Below are 23,741 nucleotides of genomic sequence, written 5' to 3' on the forward strand. Positions count from 1 at the left end.
CGAAGGCCTTCTCTGCATCCAAGAAGACCAGCACTGCAGAGATCTGCTTATTCTTATCAAGATAGTCAATTAAATCTATGAGTTGCCTTACATTCTCCTTCATGTGTCTGCCTTCAATAAATCCTGCTTGATCATGATGAATAATCTCTTGGATAACCGGCATCAATCTGTTGGCTAGTACCTTAGCAAATATTTTATAATCTGTGTTCAGAAGAGATATCGGCCTGTAATCCTCTGGTTTCTTAGGGCCCTCTTTGTCTTTAGGTATCAATGAGATAAAAGCCGCTTTCCATGAGGAGGGTATTTTACCTCCTTGCTGTATATTACAAAATAGTTGTGTAAGATATTCAATCATTTCCAGTTGTAAAGTATTATAGTACATTGCAGTCAAACCATCAGTCCCTGGAGCCTTAGCTAGTTTAAGTTGATTTATAGCTAAAGTAATCTCATCAGCAGTTATCAGACGTTCCAAATTTGCCTTTTGAAGCACAGATATCTTAGTAACCCTTTTTCCTTCCCAAAAACACTAATATGTGTTTCTTGTTCGAAACTGAGCTCTGGTTCAAAAGTAAAGTTTTCTGGCTGATTTGAGTTATGTTGCCAATTCTGACACACGCTTTGGTCTAACTCCTCAGGGTAAGCTTGGATCACTGAATGGAGTGCTTGTTTGGCATCCCGACACAGGACACAACCAATATGTGTTTCATGTTAAATTTCTTAGGAAGATCACGAGGGATGACATTCTAGGGGCTCAGAGGGGGGGGGACCATTAAAATATAAAGATAAAGAAATTGCCATTCTTAAGCAAATTCTGAAAAAAATAAGAGATAAGAGGAGGAAGTATTCCTCCTTATCAAAGAAATTATATAATAAGGGAATTTGGTTTAGATCATTATTGCAGAAGGAATGCTGATCTTCTGGGAGGGAAACAGAATTAGAATTAACACACTTGTGGAGACAGAGCCCTTCATTAAAAAACATAGTGCCCTCCTAGAGGACGGAAATGTAAGAAGTAGTGAAAAATGCGACAACACACTAGACATGAAGGAGGGACAGGGGGGAGGGAACAATAATGGAAAGACTCAGGTCACAAAAATAAATATATCTGGAGTATCATTCTAATTGTTGATATATTAGAAAGTGGCAAAAGAGATGATTGAACACATGGTTGATACAATGTATAAGACGCTGTTTCTGCTTATCTTTTATCTTTTGTTTATTTTTCTGTAAAAAGTTGTGAGAATTGGAGAGATTCCTACCTCTAGCACAATGGAGCTGCCAAAAAATTTTTTTGTATATCCACCGACCCTTTTCCCCCCAAAATTTTAAAAACCAATAAAATTCTTTTTAAAAAAAGATTAGTCTGGAATGGAATGGAATAGAATAGAATACTTTAATGTCACTTTGAATATACACTAATCGGCATACATTAAAATAAAATTATGTTGCATACAGCTCTCAAAGGGTCTCCACCTCTAATATAAGCATAAACATAAAAAGATAAATAAATACAAAATTATACATATACCCACACATATATTATATGACACAGAGAAACAGCAGTCTATTTCGGATGTATCCATGTACATGGAGAGAGAAACAAATCATGCGAGTTTACCAGATGGATGGCTCAGGGAACAAAGCTATTACAGAATCTGGAAGTCCTGCTGGAAATATTCAAAACCTCCTCCCATAATGTGAAATGCAGTACAATGTTCAGCCTCCACACTGCTGCATGAGGTGACCTGCCACAAATGTGGGCCAGGCTACACAGCAGGCTTGGCAGGAGTGTCAGCACAGCTTCTAAACTCTACAGGGCCTATTTCCAGAAGCTTATTGTCCAAAAGTGGACGCCACCATTTGTCCAGCTTTGCTCTGAAAAAACGTATGAGAAAAAACCCTGGCAGTTGCTAATAGCTACCAACTGCTGCCACCTCCCAGTTCAAATTCGCACCCTCTCCTTGCTTTAAAGTGAAGGAAACTGATCAAGGAGAGATTCAACCTGGAAATAAGGAGAGATTTCCGGACAGTGAGAACAATCAACCAATGGAACAGAAGTTGCCTTCAGAAGTTGTGGGAGCTTCAGCCCTGGAAGCTTCCAAGAAGAGACTGGACTGCCATCTGTCAGATATGGTGTAGGGTCTCATGCTTGGGCGGGGCGGGGTGGGGTGTTGCACTAGATGACCTACAGGGTTCCTTCCAACTCTGTTAATCTGGTGAGATGAAGACAAGATAGGTAAAGGATGATTCATCAACCCAAGCCCAGAATAAAAAGAAAAGCCTTCACAGTGATTGTGTTGATGCTAGGACTGAAAGTTCTTCCAGAGAAATAAAAGCAAGAAATCCCAGAAGGTGGATTTGCTACCTCAGTTGCTTCTTGAACCAGAAACAAATTCATCCATAGAGCATCCTTTCCATCCCCCTCATATGAGAAGAGCACAAGCCAGCCCTTGCGGGATTGGACCCATCTAACCTACGTGTCATCTTAGAGATTCTCAGTCATCCAGGTCATGGTTGTCCCAAAGGAGATAACTGGATTTTCTTGTTTTTTTTTCTTTTGAAAACATTTCACTTCTCATCCAAAAAGCTTCTTCAGCTCTGACTGGATAGTGGAGAATGAATCTGTCAGAGCTGAAGAAGCTTCTTGGATGAAAAGCAAAACGTCCAGTCCAATCCCCCACCCAAGCAGGAAGTCCTACACCAAAAGGCTGTCAAACTTCTTGGGAAGTTTTGGATAAATCATAAAAACCTTTTTGGAAATCTAAGTCTAAGATGACGTCTATTGACTTGCCCTTGTCCACACCTAGACAGGACCTTTTCTTGGACGATCTGTGTTGGGTAACTTTCTTCTTTCTTCTTTCTTCTTTCTTCTTTCTTCTTCTTCTTCTTCTTCTTCTTCTTCTTCTTCTTCTTCTTCTTCTTCTTCTTCTTCTTCTTCTTCTTCTTCTTCTTCTTCTTCTTCTTCTTCTTCTTCTTCTTCTTCTTCTTCTTCTTCTTCTTCTTCTTCTTCTTCTTCTTCTCCTCCTCCTCCTCCTCCTCCTCCTCCTCCTCCTCCTCCTCCTCCTCATCCTCATCCTCATTTAAATGTATTTTCTGTCTGTCTTGCCATGAGGCTATTCTCAATCTACTCTAGCTTCAGAGTATATGGTAGAAGCAGATAGGAGAGTCCTCAGCCTATAAGTGCGGTCAAGAACTCGGCTTGGAAGAATGGCTCCCTGTTGTTCTTGCTTTGTGGCCTGGCCTCTTCAGAGCCTTTCCTAAGGGTTGCATCTTCCCAGAGGTTGATGTGAAACCTGGCTCAAAACCAGTCACTGTGAGAGGGAGCTTGGAGCCCTAGGGGGTGATCTCGTAATGATCTCTTGGCCTCGGGCCCGGCACTGGGGGCAGCCGGGGGCTCCGAAGATGCAGAGGGCCTCCTGCTTGCCGAGGGGTAGCGATGCTCGATCCCCGGACAGGGATGGGCAGCACCGGAGCACGGTTACTGCCCGGACGGCCCAGGCGGGCAGCGGGGAAGAAGCGCTCCGTTCCGAAGCCGCTGCAGGTGCCGGCGGGGCGACAGCGGTTTTTCTTCTCTCCTAACTCGGCCTTGGCCGGAGACGCAGCTGGCGGGGCAGCGCTGGAGGAAATGGGGGCCTCTGCCGTCTCCCCGCCGGCTCAGAGCCTGGCAGCGGCTGTAACAAAGTCGCTCCTCCTGGCGGGACGCCCCGCGGTCGCCTTTGAAGTCGGAGGAGAGGCGCGGGGGGGGACGAGGGGGCGAGGCGTCTGGGCTTCCTCCTCCTCCTCCTCCCGCCGCCGCTCCCGGCCTCCGCAGACAGACGGGCAGCCACGGACAAGCCCGGGGCTGAATCTGGCTGAGGCGGCTGGCAGGACGCCCTCTCCGAGGTAAGCTCCCCCGCCCGGGCCCACGTGCAAAGGAAACGGGGTGGGAAGGGGCTCCGAGAGGGCGTCGAAAGGGCCCCTCCCGGCTGGCTGGCAGGGCGCCGCCTGGCCCGGCGCAGGACGCTCTGAGGCGGCGGCGGGGGAGCGGTTACGTAACCCGTGGGCTGGACTCTGGAGGCTCCGGCCGAGCGGTGAGTTAGCGCCTCCATCCGGCTGAGCGGGGCTGGCTGGCATCCCCCCCCCTTACCCACTCCTGCGGTCTGCTGCTCAGGCTGAGGAAAGGGGGGGGCTTCTCCTCGGGGGCACCAAAGCGCCCGGCGGGCTAGGGGTACATAGCCCCCCTTTGCGCCTCACGACCCAGGCGGCGTTCACGGCAACAGCGCCCCTGCGGGGCAGCTTGGCTGAGAGCTCAGCTGTGCGCAGAGCGGCACTCGAACCCAGGACTCGCAGTTGCACGCGGTTTCAGGGCTGCGCCGGACGGTTGAGTTGGTGCTTATGCGGCGACAAGTGCACAAGTGGGCTCCACGCCTGTCGGGCGTCCCCGTTTCACCAAGTAGGAGCATTCAGGTTCCAACTTAAATAACAATTTTTAAAGCTATCGAATTGGGACTTAACTATAAGTTGTAATCAGGGCCGGATTTAGATGAAAAGAGGCCCTAGGCTATTCCACTTATGGGGCCCTTTCACCTCCCATTTTTAAGTTTGTAAATTACATGAGAGATAATAAAATACATCATTACTGTGATATATATCAATATATTAAATGAAACATGTTGTAATTGGTACTAACCTTTATAAAAAATGTGGCACAGATAATAAATAAAAATAAAAGCCCCCTCTTGATCTTGAGGCCCTAGGCTGAAGCCTAGTTAGCCTATAGGAAAATCCGGTCCTCGTTGTAATTAACTAAGTAAGAGTTTTATATTCTCCAGTAAAAAAAAAACCAGCAACCATGTTAGGTCTGCACAAAATGTTCCCGTAGTCTGAAATTTCTTTTCTTTTCTTTGGAAATCCACTCCTACTTCCACACTGTTCCAAGGGTGTTCATCCCAAATTGTATAGCTATAAGCAATTAGGTATTAGCTACAATTAGCTATATAATTTGGGATGAAGACTTGGAACAGTGTGGGAGTAGGAATGGATTTCCAGAGGAAAAAGTGCAGCCTACAGGATTCAGGGCACAGATACACCTCCCAGTAGCCTCAAAGACCCTCTAAAAAGAGGCAAATGACCAGCTGTCTGCAAGGAGGATCAATCCTTTCACTTCCCAGTATCCGGTCAGAGCTGAAGAAGCTTCTTGGAGAAGTGAAACTTCTTCAAAGAAAAAACAAGGAAGGCTAGTTGCCTCCTAAAAAAGCACCTTTGGGATTCCTTCAAAGTATTTATGGGAGGGGGCAATGGCTTTTCTGAGAATCCCCTCCTACCCCATGCCTTTTCTGTGCCCACCCCCACCCCCGGCCAGCCTTGCTAGGTGAACCTCTGGGGGGGGGAGAAGGTGCTGCCTCAGATCTGCAGTGGCCGGGTGGGAGGGAGGGGACAGAATATGAATTGGCCCATTTTCAGAATGTCGTTCTGAACCCCTTCAGTAGAGGAGCTTCAGCAGGACTCGGAGGCTGCTCCTTTAAATGGGCAAAGCTCCACCGGGATCGCCCACCACTGGTCAGGCCTCCTGGGAGAAGAAAGGCCGATGGAGGGGTATTGCTTTCCCTGCCTCAAGAGCTTCTCCAGGACAGACGCAGGCAAAACTCCTCCCTACGGCTGGCCGAGGAGGAGGTGGGTCTGGGTCACATCGCCCTAGGTTCTTCGCTGGCAGCCAGTCCGGACCACAGACCAAATTTGCGCAATTTGGAATGTGTGGCGTCTTTTTGCTGCTGGTGGCAACAGCCAAAGATGAGCAGAGTTTTAGGAAGTTCAGTCTCTTGGCAGCCAGAAGTGGCGGCGGGAGGCCGGGAGAGGAGCAGACAGGAGTAAATCCTCGATTTTGGTCTGCAGAACAGAGGAGGTCGATGTACAGGAGCATGCTGAGCTGGGCTCCTTTTAAAGAGTATATTTATACAAAAGTAAGCCGATAATGTTCAGCACAGCCAATTCAGTTTTAGTTAAGTATCTCTGGAAAGGATTTGGGAGCTAGACTTGTTAAAGTACTTAACAAATGGAGAGTAAATTGTTTGCCAAGCCAATGCTATGTCCACTGGTCAGCCAGTACAGTTTTCATTGACCAGAAGAGCATCCCATTAGATGTCCCAGAGTGGAGTGGAAGGGCATGTCATGTGGGAGCAATCAGAGATCCATTAGCATCACAAAAAACTTATGTTTTAATCTTGGTTGAGACTATTATTTTACACTATTTATATTGACCTCTAGGGCTGCATGGAGCATTGAAAAGAAATGCTCTGGAAGCATCTTGACTTTCCCTAGTTGTTTTGACCCAGGAGAACCCAGGTGTTTGTACACTTGTGAAAGCTGCTGGCCGAAACCTTCGGGGAACCCTTTAAGGAAGGTCGATGGAGATTCTCAGTCAACCAGGTCATGGTTGTCCCAAAAGTGCTTTTTTTACATCCTTTTAGTGGTTCCAAGAAGGAATTCACACCAATTCGCACCATTCAGGTGACCCTGAGGACACAGAAAAACCTCTAGGTGACTTTAACGACCCTCTAAAAGAATGAAAATGACCAGCTGTCTGTAAGGAGTATAAATCCTTCCATTGCCCACCATCCTGTCAGAGCCCAAGAAGCTTCTTGGAGGAGAAGCGAAACGTCTTCAAAGAAAAACCAGAAGGCCTTCGGGAACCCTTTAAGGAGGGGCACTTTGCAGAAGGCCTCTTCGGAATCCTCCACGTAGCTTTGCTCATTGCATTACGTGTCATACTTTTTAAAAACATTGATTTACAGTATTTACATGACCTATCCATCCTAAAATGCGAACTCTAGACATCTTACAACCAGAGGTTAAAGCAATAGCATACAAAAACAGTAAAACCCAAAACAGAAAAAAGCGACTTCACCAGCAGCCCTCCTATTGCAACGCAGCTCTTCTCCAACCCCCCGATTCACCCTTTCCCCACATCTGGGGGAAAAGCCAGCTCTTTACCACTTTTTGGAAGGAGGGGGAGGCTGCTGATTCCGGGGGGGGAGGGTATTTCCCAGAGCAGATCACCATGTTTTTATGTATTAACATTTCTGTTCTATTTCCTGTTACAAATCATCTTTGGGGTGACTAATAGCACTAACATAAAATTATAACCAGACAAAGGAAAACCAGTTAGAACAGCAATAGCACCTACCATATTTTTCGGAGTATAAGACGCATGTTCCCCCCCCTCAATATGGGTGCGTCTTATACACTGAATGTAGCCCCACCCACCCACCTGCCCCAACCCTTTGGCCTCTGCCTCCCAGCAATTTACCTCTTTGCAGGAAATGGGGGCTTTAATAGATTATAGCAATCCCTGCAGCCTGAAACAGCTGATGATCGGGAGAAATTGAAAGTGAAACTTGCTGTTTGCTACAGGAGGCAAATTGCTGGGAGGCAGAGGCAGATTTTTTTTTCTTGTGCTAATCACGCTGTTTGCTGCAAGGAGGTAAGTCAACAACTATAAATACCTATAGAATGTTCAAATTATTAGACTTATTTTTTAAAGACTGCTTTATTATTATTCTAGACAACTTAACCAAATGAATAAGCTTTTTAAAATAAATGCTTGATCTGAAGAGGCCCAGTGCTATTGTTTAAAAAAGTGCTATTCTTTTAAATAACAGTGAATAACTATACTCCCAGAAAGCACATCAATTTTAACAGTATCTGTACAAGTATAGTCTGAAATATAACACTACAAACAGTGTACACTGTCTGTACTGTTTGCTGTTTGTTGCAAGGAGGGAAATTGCTGGGAGGCAGAGGCAGATATTTCCCCCTCGTTTTCCTCCCCAAAAGCTAGGTACATCTTATACTTCGGAGCGTCTTATACTCTGAAAAATACAGTACTTATATACCGCTTTCCAGTGCTTTCCAGCCCTCTCTAAGCGGTTTACAGAGTCAGCCTCTTGCCTCCAAAAATCTGGGTCATTTTACCCACCTCAGAAGGATGGAAGGCTGAGTCACCCTTGAGCCTGGTGAGATTTCACCTGCCAAATTTCAGGCAGGTGGCAGGCAGCAGAAGTAGCCTGCAGTACTGTACTGCGCCACTGTGGCTCATAATAATAAATAAAAAATAAGTAGCACTTCAGTGAAATCTTATTTCAGTCTTTCCTACTAGTAGAAGGAAATGGAAGAATTGCCCTGAACTGTTGACCACGCCAAATGCTGCTTGGTCCATTGAAACTGGACATTGGGGTGGGGGGAGCTGCCTTCCAGGTTCCTTATAGCAGGAAAACTGGGCTTCCTGTATTTCAGCTTTCTTAGAAATCGTTTCCTCTTCATGCATCAACTGTGTGCAAGATTATTGCTTGAATATCAGAAATTTATTCCCAAATACCCAGAGGTGCTTTACTGCAGGGATATTTTGACTATCTGGCTAAATTAATTACCCCCGCCAGTGGCTCGTGTTCGGCTGGAAGCAATCAGTGAATCACTCTGCTTCTCAGCTCAATATTTCCAATAAACATGTTGAGAAGGACCCCTCTCCAGCTTCAAGATTGAAGTAGTCCTTCTATAGCAGGGGTGTCAAACTCGATTGCATTGAAGGCCACATCAGGGTTGTATTTGACTTCGGGGGGGGGGGGGCAGGGTGGATGTGGCCAGCTCAGCGTCACTCGTGCCGAGGGCGCCTGTGGTGGCCCGAGCGCTCTGCCAGTGGAAATGGGCTCCCAAGCTCTGTTGTTGGCTGTGACGGCTTCCTGCAACTCTCTGCCAGTGAAAACGGAGATCAGGAGGGCTGCCCGTGGCCCTCCCGAGCTCCATTTTAGCTGACCGCAGAGTCACCGCAGGCTGGTCCTCTGCTGTTTCCAGGGCAGCCCTGTGGGCCAGATCTAAGCACCCTGCGAGCTGGATCCAGCCTCTGGGCTTTGAGTTTGACACCCGTTCTATAATGATCAGGTTTTGCTACTTGCTTTATTAGGATGAGGAGAGTCAAATGCAACTGGGACCACCGGGTTCCTCGTGGCTGTTCGCACCTCAAGAGGACTTTTGTGCTTGCGTTGTTCATGGTGAACGCTGCTCTGACATTCTCACAGGTGAACATTTTCTTCTCAGTGATTTCATGCATAAGTTCTTTCATTTGTCTTTCATGCACAGGTCCTTCTGCCGCCTTTTTTGTTCTGTATTTCTCAAGAAAGATTTGTTAATTTTTAATGATTGAACTTTGTTGCATTTTCAGTTGTCCGAGAGTTTGAATAGTCAAAAAGTATTCCACACTTGGCCCTTGTCTGTAAATTACTCTCCCATTTTCAGCTTTCCAATAATGGGAGCTGCTACTGGTCAAAGGACAGCCTCACTGCTATGGGTAGGGCTGCTTCACACTCTCTGTGATGACCTTGGCATAAAATAAAGGCAGACAGCAAGGAGCTTGACTAGAGCTTATCTTTATTCAGCGGCAGCCATCTGTAAACTGACTTCTGCCCTAGATGACATCATTAAAATGGTTAACTGTTTCTAGCCTAAGCACAGCAATTGCACTTAAAATATAACATAAAACTTACAGATCATTACATCTCCATTCTTAAGTATAAAACATCTAATATGTTACAAAAATCTTTCCATATTTTTGGTTTAATGGCTCGACCATAGCGAGAGAACGTTACCGCTGCCTGATCATCAGTAAAATTATTGTCAGGTTGTGAGTCGGTCCCAACATTGTCACATGCTGATATGCTTACATTGTCCTTGGCGTTTTCCCGTAGGCTGTATATCCGTGTTCAGAAGTTTTGTGCTATCATGCGTCTGCGCTTCACTTTCCTTGTTGTTTTCTTCTTCCAACGCCGCGTCGGCAGCCGTGTCTGGACGCAGATGACACCTGTTTCTTCTCAATTGCTGTCCACACTTGGTTTCAACTACATATGATTTTGGTGAATTGCCCTCTCTGACAATTCGAGCAGGTTCCCATGTTTTCCCAGTGACTCTGTGTCTCACAGCTTGCCCGGCACACAGTGGACGAAGAGGCTTGGTAGATTTATCAAAATACAGTTTTTGCTTTCTCATGTTTATGTCCCTCTGAGCTATTACCCGCTCATGTGCAATGGAACGAGGCTGCAATTTATGCGGAGCAATAGGCACTGTAGTTCTCAGTGTTCTTCCCATTAACAGCTGAGCTGGTGAGCATAATCCCTCAATGGGTGTTGCACGATAGTTTAGTAGGCCCAAATACACATCCTGCCCCTGACATTTGTGCTTTCTGTATAATGGATTTGGCTATGCCAACATACTTCTCTGCTAGGCCATTGGCCTGTGGGTGATAAGGGCTTGTGGGTTTATGCTTAATTCCCCATTCACGCAGGAAGCACTGGAATTCGGCACATGAGAATTGTGGCCCATTATCAGACACCAGTTCTTCACACACTCCATGACGTGAAAGTATTGTCTTGAAGGCCCATATGACTGTTGCCGCTTTTAAACTTCCCAGCTGTACTAGTTCAAAGTATTTGCTGCAGTAGTCTACTATTATCAGATAGTGTATGTCTCCAAAATGAAAAATGTCTGTAGCCAGTCTCTGCCATGCGCGTGAAGGAGCATTCCACGGTGTAAGAGGTTCTTTCGCATTGTTTTTTTGAAATGTCTGGCAGGTGTCACACTTCTTTACAAGTGTTCCAATGTCAGTGTCCAAATGAGGCCAGTAGACCACCTCCCGTGCTCTGTGCTTACACAGAGTAATGCCCAAATGTCCCTGATGAATTTGTTCCATTACTTCTGCCCGCTGTGACTTAGGTATAAGAATACGGTCACCCATTAGTATGATATCCTCATAAATGGATAGTTCATCTTTCACAGGCCAGAATTCCTGCAGCTCAGGACACAGCTTCTTGCGTTTTTCTGGCCAGCCATTGCACATGACGCGCATTAATTTCTCTAGCACTTTATCCTGTTTGGTGTCTTGTCTTATTTTCTCCAGCCGTACATCTGATATTGGCATGTTGACTAGTATTGTATGTACCTGCTCTTCCAACTCAGGTTCGTCCCTGGCTTAATGTCCTTCTGGAAACACTCTTGATAGGCAATCTGCCATTGGAATTTCCTTCCCAGGCTTATACTTCACTGTGAGATCATACTGCTGTAATTTCATAATCATTCGCTGCAAGCGTGGAGGTGTAGAAGCTAGTGGTTTTTGTAGTATGTACTCCCAACGGCTTGTGGTCGGTTTCTACAACTACTGGACAGCCATATATGTACTGGTGAAACTTCTCACATCCATTCACAATGGCCAACATCTCTTTCTCAATTTGAGCATAATTGGCTTGTGTCGTGGTCAGTGCACTTGAAGCATAAGCCACCGGATGTCCTTGTTGAGTCAGTACAGCACCTAACCCAAACTGGGATGCATCCACTTGAAGCACAGTGTCAGCATTTACGTCAAAGTATCTCAGTATTGGCCCGGGATATTTAGTGATCAGTTTCTTCACTTTGTCAAAAGTCCTTTCCATGTTTGCATCCCAACACCAAATGGCATCCTTCTGCAGCAATGCACGTAACGGTGCTGTCTGTTGTGCGAGGCCCTTAGAGAATTTCGATAGATAGTTGAAAATGCCCAATGATGTCTCCAGTTCCTTTCTGGAGGCTGGGGCCTTCATGTTAAGAACTGCTGTGATCTTCTTTGGATCAGGCTTCAAACCTTCTTTGGTTAGTAGGTGTCCAAAATATGTCACTTCTCCTACCCCAATTTGCATTTTATTTGGATTGAGTTTAAGATTTCTTTCACGACATCGATTAAGCAAAGCAGTAAGGTTTCTGTCGTGCTCTACTTGATCCTTTCCATAGACCAACAAATCATCAACTATTACTTCAACACCCTGTAGACCAGCAATTAGTTCATGTGATTTCTTTTGAAATATCTCCTGTGCCGATGCTATGCCGAAAGGCACCCTTGTGAAGTGCCATCGACCCGCAGGAGAGTTGAAAGTAGTGAGATAACTGCTAGCTTCGTCAAGACGCAATTGCCAGTAACCAGACTGGGCATCTAGTACACAGAACACTGTTGCTCCTACTAGCTTGTGTGCTATATCCTCTATGGTGGGGAGTTTGTAGTGTTCTCTCATTATTACTTTGTTCAAATCACGTGGATCGATGCATATACAAATTGTACCTGTGTTCTTCTTCTCCACTACAACCATAGAACTGACCCATTCCGATGGTTCAGTGACCTTCTTTACTACTCCCAACTTCTCCATCCTAGTGAGTTCCTGTCTGATTTTATCCACAAGAGTTAGAGGTATTTTCCTTGGCGCATGGATGACAGGCTGTGCGCCCTCCTTTATATGTATGTGGCTTATGCCTGGGAGACACCCCAGGCCCTTGAATAGATCACAGTACTCACGTTTAATGTCAGCTTCCGTCAGACCTCTGTGCCCACCATCCACAGTCATTATTTTCACAAGTCCAATCTCTTTACTTGATTTGAGACCTAGCACAGCTGGGGCTTGCGTTTCTATCACAAACAATTGTAAAGCCCTTTCCGATCCCTTGTAGGCACATTGTACATGGCAGAGACCCATTACTTTCAGCTTTTCACCACCATATCCCATTAAATTCGGTAAATTCAGAGTCTCTAAAGGGGATTCATCCCTGAGGTGTTCCAGATATATGTGGCTTGGCACACAATTTACTTGTGCTCCAGTATCTATTTTGAATGTGACTGGAGTTTTATTGGCCCCTATCTGTAATGTTACATTGGCTTCATCTGTAGACTGATGTGCTTTCTGTATCGCTGCGAGATATATCGAGGAGCAGTCAGAGTTTGACCCTGCATCGTCATCATTGTCCTCTATAGCATATACAGCCCGTGTTTGTGGCCTTTCAGTTCACAAAGACAGTTTACACACCCTAGTAAAGTGTCCTCTTTTCCTGCATTTGTTGCACGTTTGCCCCCTTGCAGGACAGACACTGTTTTTATGGTGCATATTTCCACAATATCCACAAGCTGCTTCTCTGTTACTCGTTCCAGTGCCATAGGTGCCTTTTGTTCCTTTGTATGCCCTTTCTTGACCATATCTACTGCTTTGAGTTTCTATAGCATTGATCTGGTGCTGTGTTCCTTCCAGTATCTGCATGTCTTTTCTTGATATTTCATATGCTCTGGCAATCCTTACGGCTTTCTCAAGATTTAAGTCTTCTTCCTGCAGCAGTTTTTCCTGGACTTCCTTAGACTTACTGCCCATCAAAATACGGTCTTTAACCATATCTCCAGCATCATAAAAAGCACAGTCTTTGGCAAGCAAGCGCAGCTGGGTCACTCAATCATCCACAGATTCACCTCCACACTGGTTTCTCTCATAAAACAGCTTTCTCTGCACTGTGGAGTTTTTTCTCGGGTTATAGTATGCTTCACACTTTGCAAACAGTACCTCTGTTTTCTTTTTGTCCTCTGCAGTGATCTCCCCACTTGCTTGCCAGGCTCTGCACACATCACGTCCTTTCTGTCCCACACATATTAGAAAGTGTGCTGCTTTTTGCTGATTAGTCCAATTGTCTGCATCAGGTCCTGCAAACACAAGCTCTATCAGTTCCTTCCACCTTAACCAGTTTTCCGATATATTCCCTGATTCCAAATCCAGGGAAGGAGTGTTCTTTGTGTTGTTGTTTGCTGCCATGACTCTTCTCACCCACTCCTAGTACCATGTGATGACCTTGGCATAAAATAAAGGCAGACAGCAAGGAGCTTGAACTAGAGCTCGTCTTTATTCAGCGGCAGCCATCTTTAAACTGACTTCTGCCCTAGATGACATCATTAAAAAGGTTAACTGTTTCCTAGCCTTCTTAAAGAGCTAGGCACACCAATTGCACTTAAAATATAACATAAAGCATACACATCATTACAAGCCACATCTGGGAAGGGAAAGGAACACAATTCCTGGCCATTGCAGTGGGAAGAAAAACCTTTTTTATTACCTTCATTTATTCACTCCGCTTTTACACAAATTAAAGTCCAGGAGAAAAGACTGAGGAGACAAACCTTAGAGGTGGACTCCCTTCAGATAGCAATGGCATTCAGACTTATATACCGCTTCACAGTGCTTTACAGCCCTCCCTAAAAGGTTTACAGAGTTAGCCTCTTGTCCCCAACAATCTGGGTCCTCATTTTACCGACCTTGGAAAAGATGGAAGGCTGAGTCAACCTTGAGCCTGGTGAGATTCAAACTGCCAAATTGCAGTCAGACAGCAGTCAGCAGAAGGAGCCTGCAGTACTGCAATCGAATCACTGTGCCACTTCAGTTCCCTGAAGATCCCTTATGGGAAGCCCTTGGAGGCGAATCATGCCAGAATGAAAGTCAGTAGCAGGAAGGCAGATCCCACTGGATAGTAAAAAACTCTTAGCAAGAAGAGCTGCGTGTGTGTCCATCCATCTCCCTGTCCTGTGTTCTGTTCAAGTGGAATATGTATAGCCTTCTACCTGGGTGTTTCAATTCAGGTTTCCTAAGCTAGGCAGAGGACCAAGGGGGTTCCACTCTTGGCCAGTCCAAATTCAGCCAATGCAGTGCCGCCTGGATGTTTTGGGAACTCTGAGGTGCTTTGGCTGGTAACTTTCCACACTGGTGAACCCACAGGATGTACATGAGAGTTGAATAATGTCAGCGTTCTAAATACCATGCATGAAATCAATCAGAGACCAAGGCAGAATCATCCTTAAAGTTCCAATTTATTCATACAGGCAAGTTAGCACGTCTATGGAATTCCAACTCTAATGTTCTTCCTGGAATTCCACCCAGTTGAAAGTTCATTATCTATCCCTACACCCCATAATCCATCACATGTTCCAATCATCATCTTCCACGCTGGCATCTACACCCCTCTGCTTCCGGTCAGGTGTCGAGGTGCGGAGACAAAAGATGATCTTGAGCTTCTATAAAAGAATGACAACAATACATTCCACAATTCTACTCCTTTCTATTCCTCCCTCCCAACTACTACACTCATGAAACACATAGGAAATTATAAGAAAGTGTGGCAGGCCAAAGAAACATAACTACAGGCCTGACATCAAAACACTTGGGAATCTCTGAAAAGTGCTATTATAAAAGCCCAGTCTAACACAATGGTACTGAGAAGAAAAACAAGAGTCCCCATATGAAACCAGCAGGATTGTATAAAGAACACTGATCAAATGAGAGACAAAAGAAAACTCAAGTATAAAAGATGGAAAGAGGGACACAAAAGAGAATACCAGCAAATACCCTGAATCTGTAAGGATGAAGTCAGGAAAGCTAAGGCTCAAAATTGCAACCAGTGCCAAGAACAATTTAAAAAGTCTCATCATGTAAAAAACAAGAAAGAACTCAGGGAAAGCATGTGTAAAAGATTAAAGAAATGGTAAAGAACAAAAAAGAAAACCCAGAAAGCAGCAAAGTCGAACACCAGGTTTTTATTGTAGGATGAGGAGAAAGGAGAAGGGTGAAGAAATGCTGAAGGAGGCCCTGTCCTCCTGCCTCTGTGTCTTTTACTCCTAGCAGAGTGTTAAAGGCCCTTCTAAGACCTGTAACATTCATTCTGCAAGACAGAAGGCGCAAGGAACAGATTTCCATTGCACGAAATCCAAATAAACATTTCTTAATGCTAAGAACTGACGCTTTAAGCCTGTCTTTGGCTTTCCTGCAAATATAATAAATATTTCTGAATGTCTTTATCTGGATGAAGTTCTTCTTTAGAAGATAATTGGGCAGAAACAAATATTTTAGAGTTACAAGAGCTGGGAAAGAAAAAACAACTTACTTTGTGTGTTGACATAATATTTATAATACATGTCAAGATTGTGGTTTGCAAGCGCGTCAGTTCAGTTCAGTTCAGTTCAGTAATCCAGCCCTTCCAAGAACCATTTAATTCAGCCATCAACCACCTGGAGCCTGCAGAAGCTCTCGTCTCTCCTCTTTGCAGTCCCAGGGCAACCGGTTAACAGAGGCCATTGCCTCAGTCGTTTATCGCTTTCACAGTTTACGCAGCCTTGCAAGTGGAGACCTGGGAGAATGGATTTCAGGGAGCCAAGGGTGCTCTGCAGAGTTGAGAAATTCACCTCCAAAGTCTGGAGAGTCACACAGAAAATCACTGCAAGAGCTGCTTAAGGAGACGTTGCCCACATAGATGGAAGCTTGAGTAACACTCAGTCCTCTAACGATTCCGGGAATAGCCACTTGGTGAGTAGTTAGTATTGAAGAACTCTCAAAGAGGAGATTGTAAATGCCCAGGATTCTGCACATAAAGCCATAATCTAATAATGGGTATAAAAACTGAATGTTATGGATGCTACTCCATTTTTTACAGATTTCTTTTATCCTGCTTTCTTTACTATTTTTATAAAACAAAATCTTCCTCCTGTTTCCCCACAGCAACCACCCTGAGACAGAGTGACTGGTCCCAAGTACCCAGCTGACTTTCATGCCTAAAGTGGGACCAGAACTCACTGTCTCCTGGTTTCTGCCTGGTGCCTTCACCACTAGACCAGACTGGCCGTATATTCTCATACATTCTCACAGCTATGTCACATTTTCATCAAGAATGCCTTTGAAGGTAGAGAAACGGACCATGAGGGCAAGGTTTTTTTAAAAAAAATAGCTGAGCTTCCAATCAGTTTGGGGATGATGGAATGAAAGAGGGGGGGGGGGTATCGCAAGCAGTAAGAAAACACAAGCAATTCAACCCATCCGGCCAAAATCTCACTGAAATAAAACCAAGTTTCTAGAATGTCAGCAAATGTGGGAGACCTTCCCCGGGAGGGCACTGCATACTATTTGTAAATTGTATCTAATATTTGGTTACAATTTTTCCAGCAACTCATATCTATAAATATTTATTTATTTTAAACTGATCATACATGTCTAGAAATGAAGAAATATTTATACTGAATACTGAATTTACAAAAGAATGCAAATGACCAGCTTTCTGCAAGGAATATAAATCCTTCCATTCCCCAGCATCCAGTCAGAACTGAAGAAGCTCCTTGGATGAGAAGCAAAAGGAAAACCAGGAAGCCCAGTTGCCTCTTGAAAAAAGCCATGACCCGGATGACGGAGAATCTCCATCGGCACTGAATTCACAAGCAAGTTCCTACAACCAGTGTTACTGGATAAATTTATGAAATTCCAAAACCCTTAGAATAGAGATGAACCAATCTTAAAGAACAATATATCTAATAATGTTTTCTCAATCTTGGCAATTTTAAGATGTCTGTATTTCAACTCCCCAAATTCCCCAGCAGCACACTTGATTGGAAAATTCTGGGAGGTTGAAGTCCAGAAATCTTACTGTTACTGAGGCTGAGAAACACTGCTCCGTGGGCAAACACCATAAACTGCAAATATTTCCTGCTGGGATCAAAATCATAGGAGGATGAAATTTTGGGCCATGACCAAAATGAAAAAAACTTAAGCCTAATTATTTCATTCTCTCAAGGAAGAAACACAGATCGGTATTGCGGGTAAAATAATTATACATTTAAAAAACTCTCTTGTGTCAATATGCCACCAATCAATCTGGTAGGACCAAAGTGGGGCACACTTTCCCAATCATTCCCAACAGAGATTGGCTGCCAGAAACCCAGGATGGGATCTGAATCGTAGAGAGGCAAAGAACCCACTGAAGCCGGATCCCCGTCACTTTCTCAGAGGGTTTCCAAGAGAAGGGGGTGGAGAGAGAATGAGAATGAATTAGAAACAGGGCAAACATTATTTGGCAGTGGCCACTTCAGGAGTTCATTCCTGCCTCTGATATTCCACGGGAAATTATGCACCTCTAAGTGTTAAGTCTTTACTTTTCTCTACCTTGAATTTCATTTTGTTCCATGGGATCTATGAAAGCCACCATCATCCAGAGGGGCACTTCAGCTCTACAGGAGATGGTTGCTCCATAAGAGGAGATGAACCAGTTTTAAGGAAAGATGGAGTCTCCTCATGGTCTCAGCTAACCTGAATCGGAATAAGCGGCTTATACCCTCACAGATCTCACCTACCATGGCTTGGAGCACACAAAAGATTGAACCCAAGTGACCTGTCTGTCTTCCTGTAATAGGCTGTCCTCAAATGAATAGATTTGTGTGAGGGCCTGCGAAGCACAACATGGAAAACATAGTGGCTGGGCTCATGCACGTCCAGCTTTCTGGCCTTTGTGACATGCTTTTTTATTTATTTAAGTTTTATTAATTTTCTACTATTACATTTAATTAGTACTTAATAAACATCATCTGGGTTATTTTTTTTTTTTTTTTGCTTAACAGTACAAATTATATTCCTAAACTTTACCCCTTTTTTCCAGCCATTGATAAAATAAATTCCATTTTTGATAGTATTCTGTATCTTCTTTTGTTTGATCTTCAATGTAAGTCTGTCCATTTCTGCAGAGTCCTTCTTAATTATCTCTTCATCTAGCGGTGTTTCTTCATTTTTCCAATACTGAGCAAATACAATCCTCGAGGGTGTTAATACATGCAATATTAAATATATGCCCTATCAATTTTTTCTGGTACTATACCTAATTTAAAAAGTTCAGGTTTAAAATCTACATGCTATATATATGATGAAAAGGGGGAGTAGTGAGCTCCCTCCCATATTTGGGCATACCAGGGGTTGTAACACAAATACATACCTATTTCCATGGCCTAGCTGATAAGGAAGAGAGCCTGTGGCTTAGTGGCAATTACATCGGCCTAATATGCAATATAGCCCTGGTTCAATTCCCAGTAAGGGTATGGCTAGCTGATGAGAGCTAAATAGCTTGAAATAGATCTATACTAGTCTCCCTTTATTTATTTATTTATCAGCACAAATACAACACACACACACATATATAATTTGTTTTCCTAGATTTTTATGGATGTAGGTATTCTAGTCTTGTTGTATTCGGGTCTTTTCCCGTGTAAGATTGAGATTGTCTTGGCAACGTTTCAGTGAGGTCTCACTCACCATCTTCAGGCTGGGTTTGGGACTTAAAGTGTGATCGAAGCTGCCATTTTTCTATAAATCTTGGTGGCGGTGTATGGAGTGCTGGCTTTGTTTTAGTAAGTGGAATGATTGGTTGTGTGGTTGTATCATGATTGGTAGATTGGTGCTTATTGGTGCTGGCTGTGTGTCTATTGTTTCGTGTTGTAACGGCATGGGTGGTGGGTGGGGCTCGTTTGTTGACTAGGGCTGGTTTCCAGATGTCTGGTAGGTGGGAGATATTGTCATGTTTATTCATGTTGTGGGGGTGTTTCTCTATTTCGATAGCTTCCATAATTATTCTCTTGTTGAAGTGTTCTGTTTTGCAGATTAACTTGGTTCCTTCAAAATTAATTTCATGTCCTGTAGCTTTAAGCTATTGGAAAAGGGAGGAAGTTTTTTCTTTTTTTCTTACTGCTGTGTGCATTTATTCTCCTGTTCGTTTGTCCTATGTATGTTGCAGGGCAGCTTTTGCATGGTATTTCGTAGACTCCTTGGTTTTCTAGCTGGATTTTGTCTTTGGGGTTTCTTAAGATGTTGGGTATTTTTTGAAGGCTGTCTTGATATTGTGTTTGTGGAGAATTTTGCTGATTTTATCTGTGGTGCTTTTGATGTAAGGGAGGAGGGCGATGCCGTTGTCCTGTTCTGTGTCTCAGTTTTTGGGGGGAGTCTCCCTTTGGATTAGGTTGGTAATTGTTTTTCTTTGGAATCCATTGGAGATTAATACGTTTGTGAGAGTGTGTAATTCAGTACGTTTGTGAGAGTGTGTAATTCAGTTTTCAGGTGGTCTTTGTCGGCTAGGCGTTTGGTTCTGGAGATGAGGGTCTTGGCTACAGAGTTGATCTGTGCAGGGTGGTGATGGGATTGTGCATTTAAGTAGCGGTTGGTGTGGTTTTTTTTCCGGTAGATGGTGTGTCCTAGGGAGCCATTGGGTTTTTTGTAGATTAGGACGTCCAGAAAGGGAAGCTGGTTGTTCGCTTCTATTTCCATAGTGAATTGTATTTTGGGGTGTAGGCTGTTGAGATGTGTTGAGGAAGTTGTCCAGTTTTTCTTTCCCATGTGGCCAAATCACAAAAGTGTCATCAACATATCTAAGCCCTTACATCAAAGGCACCACAGATAAAATCAGCAAAATTCTCCACAAACACAATATCAAGACAGCCTTCAACACTGACCAAAAATACCCAACATCTTAAGAAACCCCAAAGACAAACTCCAGCTAGAAAACCAAGGAGTCTACGAAATACCATGCAAAATCTGCCCTGCAACATACATAGGACAAATGAACAGAATAAATGCACACATCGCAGAACACAACGTAGTAAGAAAAAAAGAGAAAAAACTTCCTTCCTTTTCCAGCACCTTAAAGCTACAGGACATGAAATTAATTTTGAAGGAACCAAGTTAATCTCCAAAACAGAACACTTCAACAAGAGAATAATTATGGAAGCTATCAAAATAGAGAAACACCCTCATAACATGAATAAACGTGATGATGCCTTCCGCCTACCAGACATTTGGAAACCAGCCCTCGTCAACAAATGAGCCCCACCCACCACCCAGGCCGTTACAACATGAAACAATAATAGACACACAGCCAGCACCAATCAGCTATTTAGTCAGTAGTGTACCGAGCATCAACCAGTGGTACAAAATGGCCACAAAGACCAAAAAAAGCATTAGGCTACATCAATTGAAACAGAATTTCTGAAGCATTCCACCTTCTTTGGCACTAGTCCAGTTCAGGACCCTTTGAGGGATGCAGAGAAATTGGAACAGATTCAAAGAATGGCAACCAAGATGATCAAGCACTAAAACTAAAACTTATAAGATATTTAGCCTAGAGAAGCCTGAGCAGAAATGCATTCTTCACATACCTAAAGGAAATTACTCTGAAGCAAGTCAAGATAATTTGTCTATCATCCCTGTATGCAGACTAATGGATTTAAGAAACAGCCATGAAAGTGAGGGGGGAAAAATCTTACTCATTGTAAAAACATTAAATAGTACAACCAACCTCCCACGGCACTGTATGCACCGCTGGGCAGCAAAAGGTCTGGCATGCTCTAACTGGATTCCTGTTAGCAGAGCTGTGGAGTGGACAAGGCCTTCCAACTTCTATGAAAAGGGAACCAGAGCCAAGGACAGCACAGACAGGAATCTGCCAACAGAAGAAACAAGACTCAAGCGTCTTTAGTTCAGCCACTGATACACCAGGCGTACTACTGAACTTTTCTTTGTGCTTCAAGCAGCAGCCTCTACATCAATATTGGGTAGCTGCTGGCATACCACCTCAAGCCAAAATACCACTTTTAGGTTTAGGCAGCTACTTAACCCACTTTTCATAAAAAAAGGAAATGCCATAAAAAAACCCCAGGGGGTAAAATTACTTGAGCCATTCTCAAGATATTTTTAAGAACTGCCAATGAAGAGTGAGGCACCAGGAGCTAGCTCTCCAAAAGGAAAATGTTTTTCTTACTTTTATTACCTGTAAATCATAAAATGGTCAAATTATGTTGGAAGCCAGTTTCTCTGCTGATGTCTGGACGTGGGGTCTACAAAGGAACTTACCTTTTATTTTTATAGCTAAGTAAGGAAAGAGATGCCTCCCCTTCAGTTTCCCAAGTTTGCTTCTCTTCTTCATGAGAAAGTGTAAAAGTGTCCTTAAAGTGGGTCAACAAAACCAGCACATCTCAAATATGAGCAGTAGGAAAACCTGAATGTCCTTGGGCAGGAGTCCCAAACCTTCTGTCTGTGGCTAGGTGGAAACCAGGAAACACTAGTGGGCAAGCAAGTGTGCTGCCTTTGCACTAGCTTCGTGGGCTAATTTGAGATTCCTTTAAGAACTGTGCTCCAGGTTGGAAAAGAGTTTGAGCTGCAATAGTCTTTATTATCATTGTACAAAATAAATACAACAAAATTGGTTAGAAATTAAATAGTCACACAATCCTGCAAGTGGGGCTCACCCCAAGCCAGACTCCAAGTCCAGGGGCCTTCGAATAGCAGGGCCGGCCAGCTCTTCCTGAAGAATCCTTCACTGGGGGTGAGCAAACCAGCTGCTTTGTGCTCTCAGGTGTCCTCGAGGAAGAAAGTGGCTTTCAGCAACGTTTCTGGGCAAGGAAGAAAAATCGCTTTGGTAAAACTTCTGCCACAGCTCCTTGGCTTCACATCTTGCTTTTCCCCCAGGAGCTACAAGCAGCAGGTTCTTTCCTGCCTTCCTCTCCAGAACCATGCCGGGTAGGTTGGGCTGCGCCTGAAGTGAGCCCCCAAGCCCCCCACCCTCCAAGGGAGGACCCCTGCCAGGCGCCCAAGAGCTTTCCAGCCAAGCCCAGGCCAGTGCTGGGCCCAGGCTCGAGCGGCCAGCCTAGGGAATAAGTCAATGCCGGCCGGAGCCGCAAGTCTGCCCTGTCCCAAGGGCCTCGCAGGAAAGGCTCGTGCGAAGGCACGCAACAGGCCGAAGAAAGGCCTCCGTCGGTCGGTTACCTTCCACGCGGTCTCCTCGCTGCCCGTGCTGCATTATCCGCTCCCAGGCCTGGGGGGCCGCCTGCATCCCCGCCACATCCCGGTAGCTCAGCGAGAGCAGCAGCAGCTCCGCTTCCAAGTACCTTGGCCAAGTCAGTTAAGGAGAGCTCAGCCGCCCGTCCGCCCTTCCCCACGCGCGGAAGAGGTGAAGGATACACGGCGTGGTAGAGCGCCTCGGCGTCCAGCAGCCCGGCCACCAGGTCGGCCCAGGCCGGGGAGGGTGCGGGGGGCTGCTGGAGCGGCGGCAGCAGCAGCGGCACCAGGCACGCGCCGACGGCATCCCGAGGCTCCCGCAGCGCCGGCCTGCCAAGAGAAGGGGAGAGGAGGAGGAGGAGGAGGCGGGAGGCGGCGGCTGGGCCCAGCCGGGAGGGGGGAAGCGGGGGCGGCCCTGACCCTTACAGCTTCTCCCGGCGCAGCTCCGCCAGCAGGGCCTCCATGCCCGCCCGCTGCTTCAGCCGCAGCCGCTCCGGCAGGCGCGCGAAGGCCCGCAGCGGCGTCTCCCCAAAGGACACCCTCCGCGCCGCCTCCGCCTGCCGGGCCACGTTGCCCAGGGCCCGCAGCAGCGGCAAGCAGGCGGCCAGCGTGTCCCGCCAGGCCTGGTGCTGCTCACGGAGGACGCGCAGCCCCGACCGGAGGCCGCCCCGCAGCCGCGCCGCTTCCTCCGCCGCCATCACCGTCGGCCTGGCCTCGCCCCTCCCCGCTGCCGCTTGCGGACGCAGCGCGGCTTCTTGAGCTGCCGCCGATTCCTGTTAGCTCTTATTGAAGGGATTGCAGGACTCCCGAGATCTCCCTGGGAGCCACTGGCGTTAAGCCACCTTTCTCCTCCTTTGAGAGCTTCTGCAGCTGGTTTTCCTTGCCTAAGTGTAAAAAAAGTCTCCAGCTGTAACCGAGGATTCTTCTGCTGTTAAAGGCACATGAGGTCGTAAGTGGGCACCTTGCCAAGCTTGTCTTGTTGCAACTTCTCCTGAGCAACACCTTCATGACTTGTGGCATCCTGAAAGTTTCTTTTGTGAAACACACACGCAATCTGACCTTGAACATTTATAATTTCTGGAAGCAAGCTGATTTTTTTTCTCTGACTCAGAAAATTTCCAAATCCACCGAGGCACCAAGGATCATATTTTTTCGTATTGTAATGTATATGTGTTTGCTATATTAATATTGGGAAAATTACAGTGGCATTTCCATAAATGCATAGGTGTGCCTTGTTTTATGAAAATCCGGATGCAGAATTCCAAATGTGGTCTAACAAAGCAGTAGAAAGCTGCAGTATACTTCATTGGCATTTTTGGTATC

At 45.2% G+C, this 23,741-nt stretch overlaps 2 protein-coding genes across 9 annotated transcripts in view; one reads left to right on the forward strand and one right to left on the reverse strand.

The window, feature by feature from the left end:
• Window positions 1–1,405: 1,405 nt before the first annotated feature.
• Window positions 1,406–23,741, reverse strand: AIRIM (AFG2 interacting ribosome maturation factor). 8 transcript variants are annotated; one of them, XR_014176167.1, is made up of 7 exons: window positions 22,845–23,479; window positions 22,407–22,748; window positions 21,890–22,033; window positions 20,941–21,084; window positions 18,249–18,398; window positions 15,730–16,222; window positions 13,683–14,863 (listed from the first exon to the last, which is right to left on the reverse strand). XR_014176167.1 is itself a non-coding variant. In XM_081962431.1 (4 exons), exons 1-4 carry the CDS (start codon window positions 23,114–23,116, stop codon window positions 21,993–21,995), a joined length of 582 nt encoding a protein of 193 aa, XP_081818557.1. In that variant the 5' UTR covers window positions 23,117–23,736; the 3' UTR covers window positions 21,793–21,992. The 8 variants fall into 8 exon arrangements, 2 of the variants coding, with proteins under 2 accessions (XP_081818557.1, XP_081818556.1); XR_014176168.1 differs by having other exon boundaries at window positions 13,683–16,222; XR_014176169.1 differs by lacking the exons at window positions 13,683–14,863; window positions 15,730–16,222 and having other exon boundaries at window positions 16,237–18,398; window positions 22,407–22,528; window positions 22,602–22,748; window positions 22,845–23,741.
• The window catches only part of LOC309396890 (uncharacterized protein), a 393,556-nt gene continuing 372,899 nt past the window's right edge, over window positions 3,085–23,741 (forward strand). Inside the window, exons 1-2 of the mRNA XM_081962432.1 lie at window positions 3,085–3,882; window positions 8,936–9,050. Of these exons, the coding sequence (XP_081818558.1) occupies window positions 3,437–3,882; window positions 8,936–9,050 (561 nt within the window). The 5' untranslated portion in view covers window positions 3,085–3,436. The remainder of the gene's footprint in view (window positions 3,883–8,935; window positions 9,051–23,741) is intronic.

Source organism: Natrix helvetica (assembly GCF_964273705.1).
Source record: "Natrix helvetica genome assembly, chromosome: 9".
NCBI classification, from domain to species: Eukaryota; Metazoa; Chordata; class Lepidosauria; order Squamata; family Natricidae; genus Natrix; species Natrix helvetica.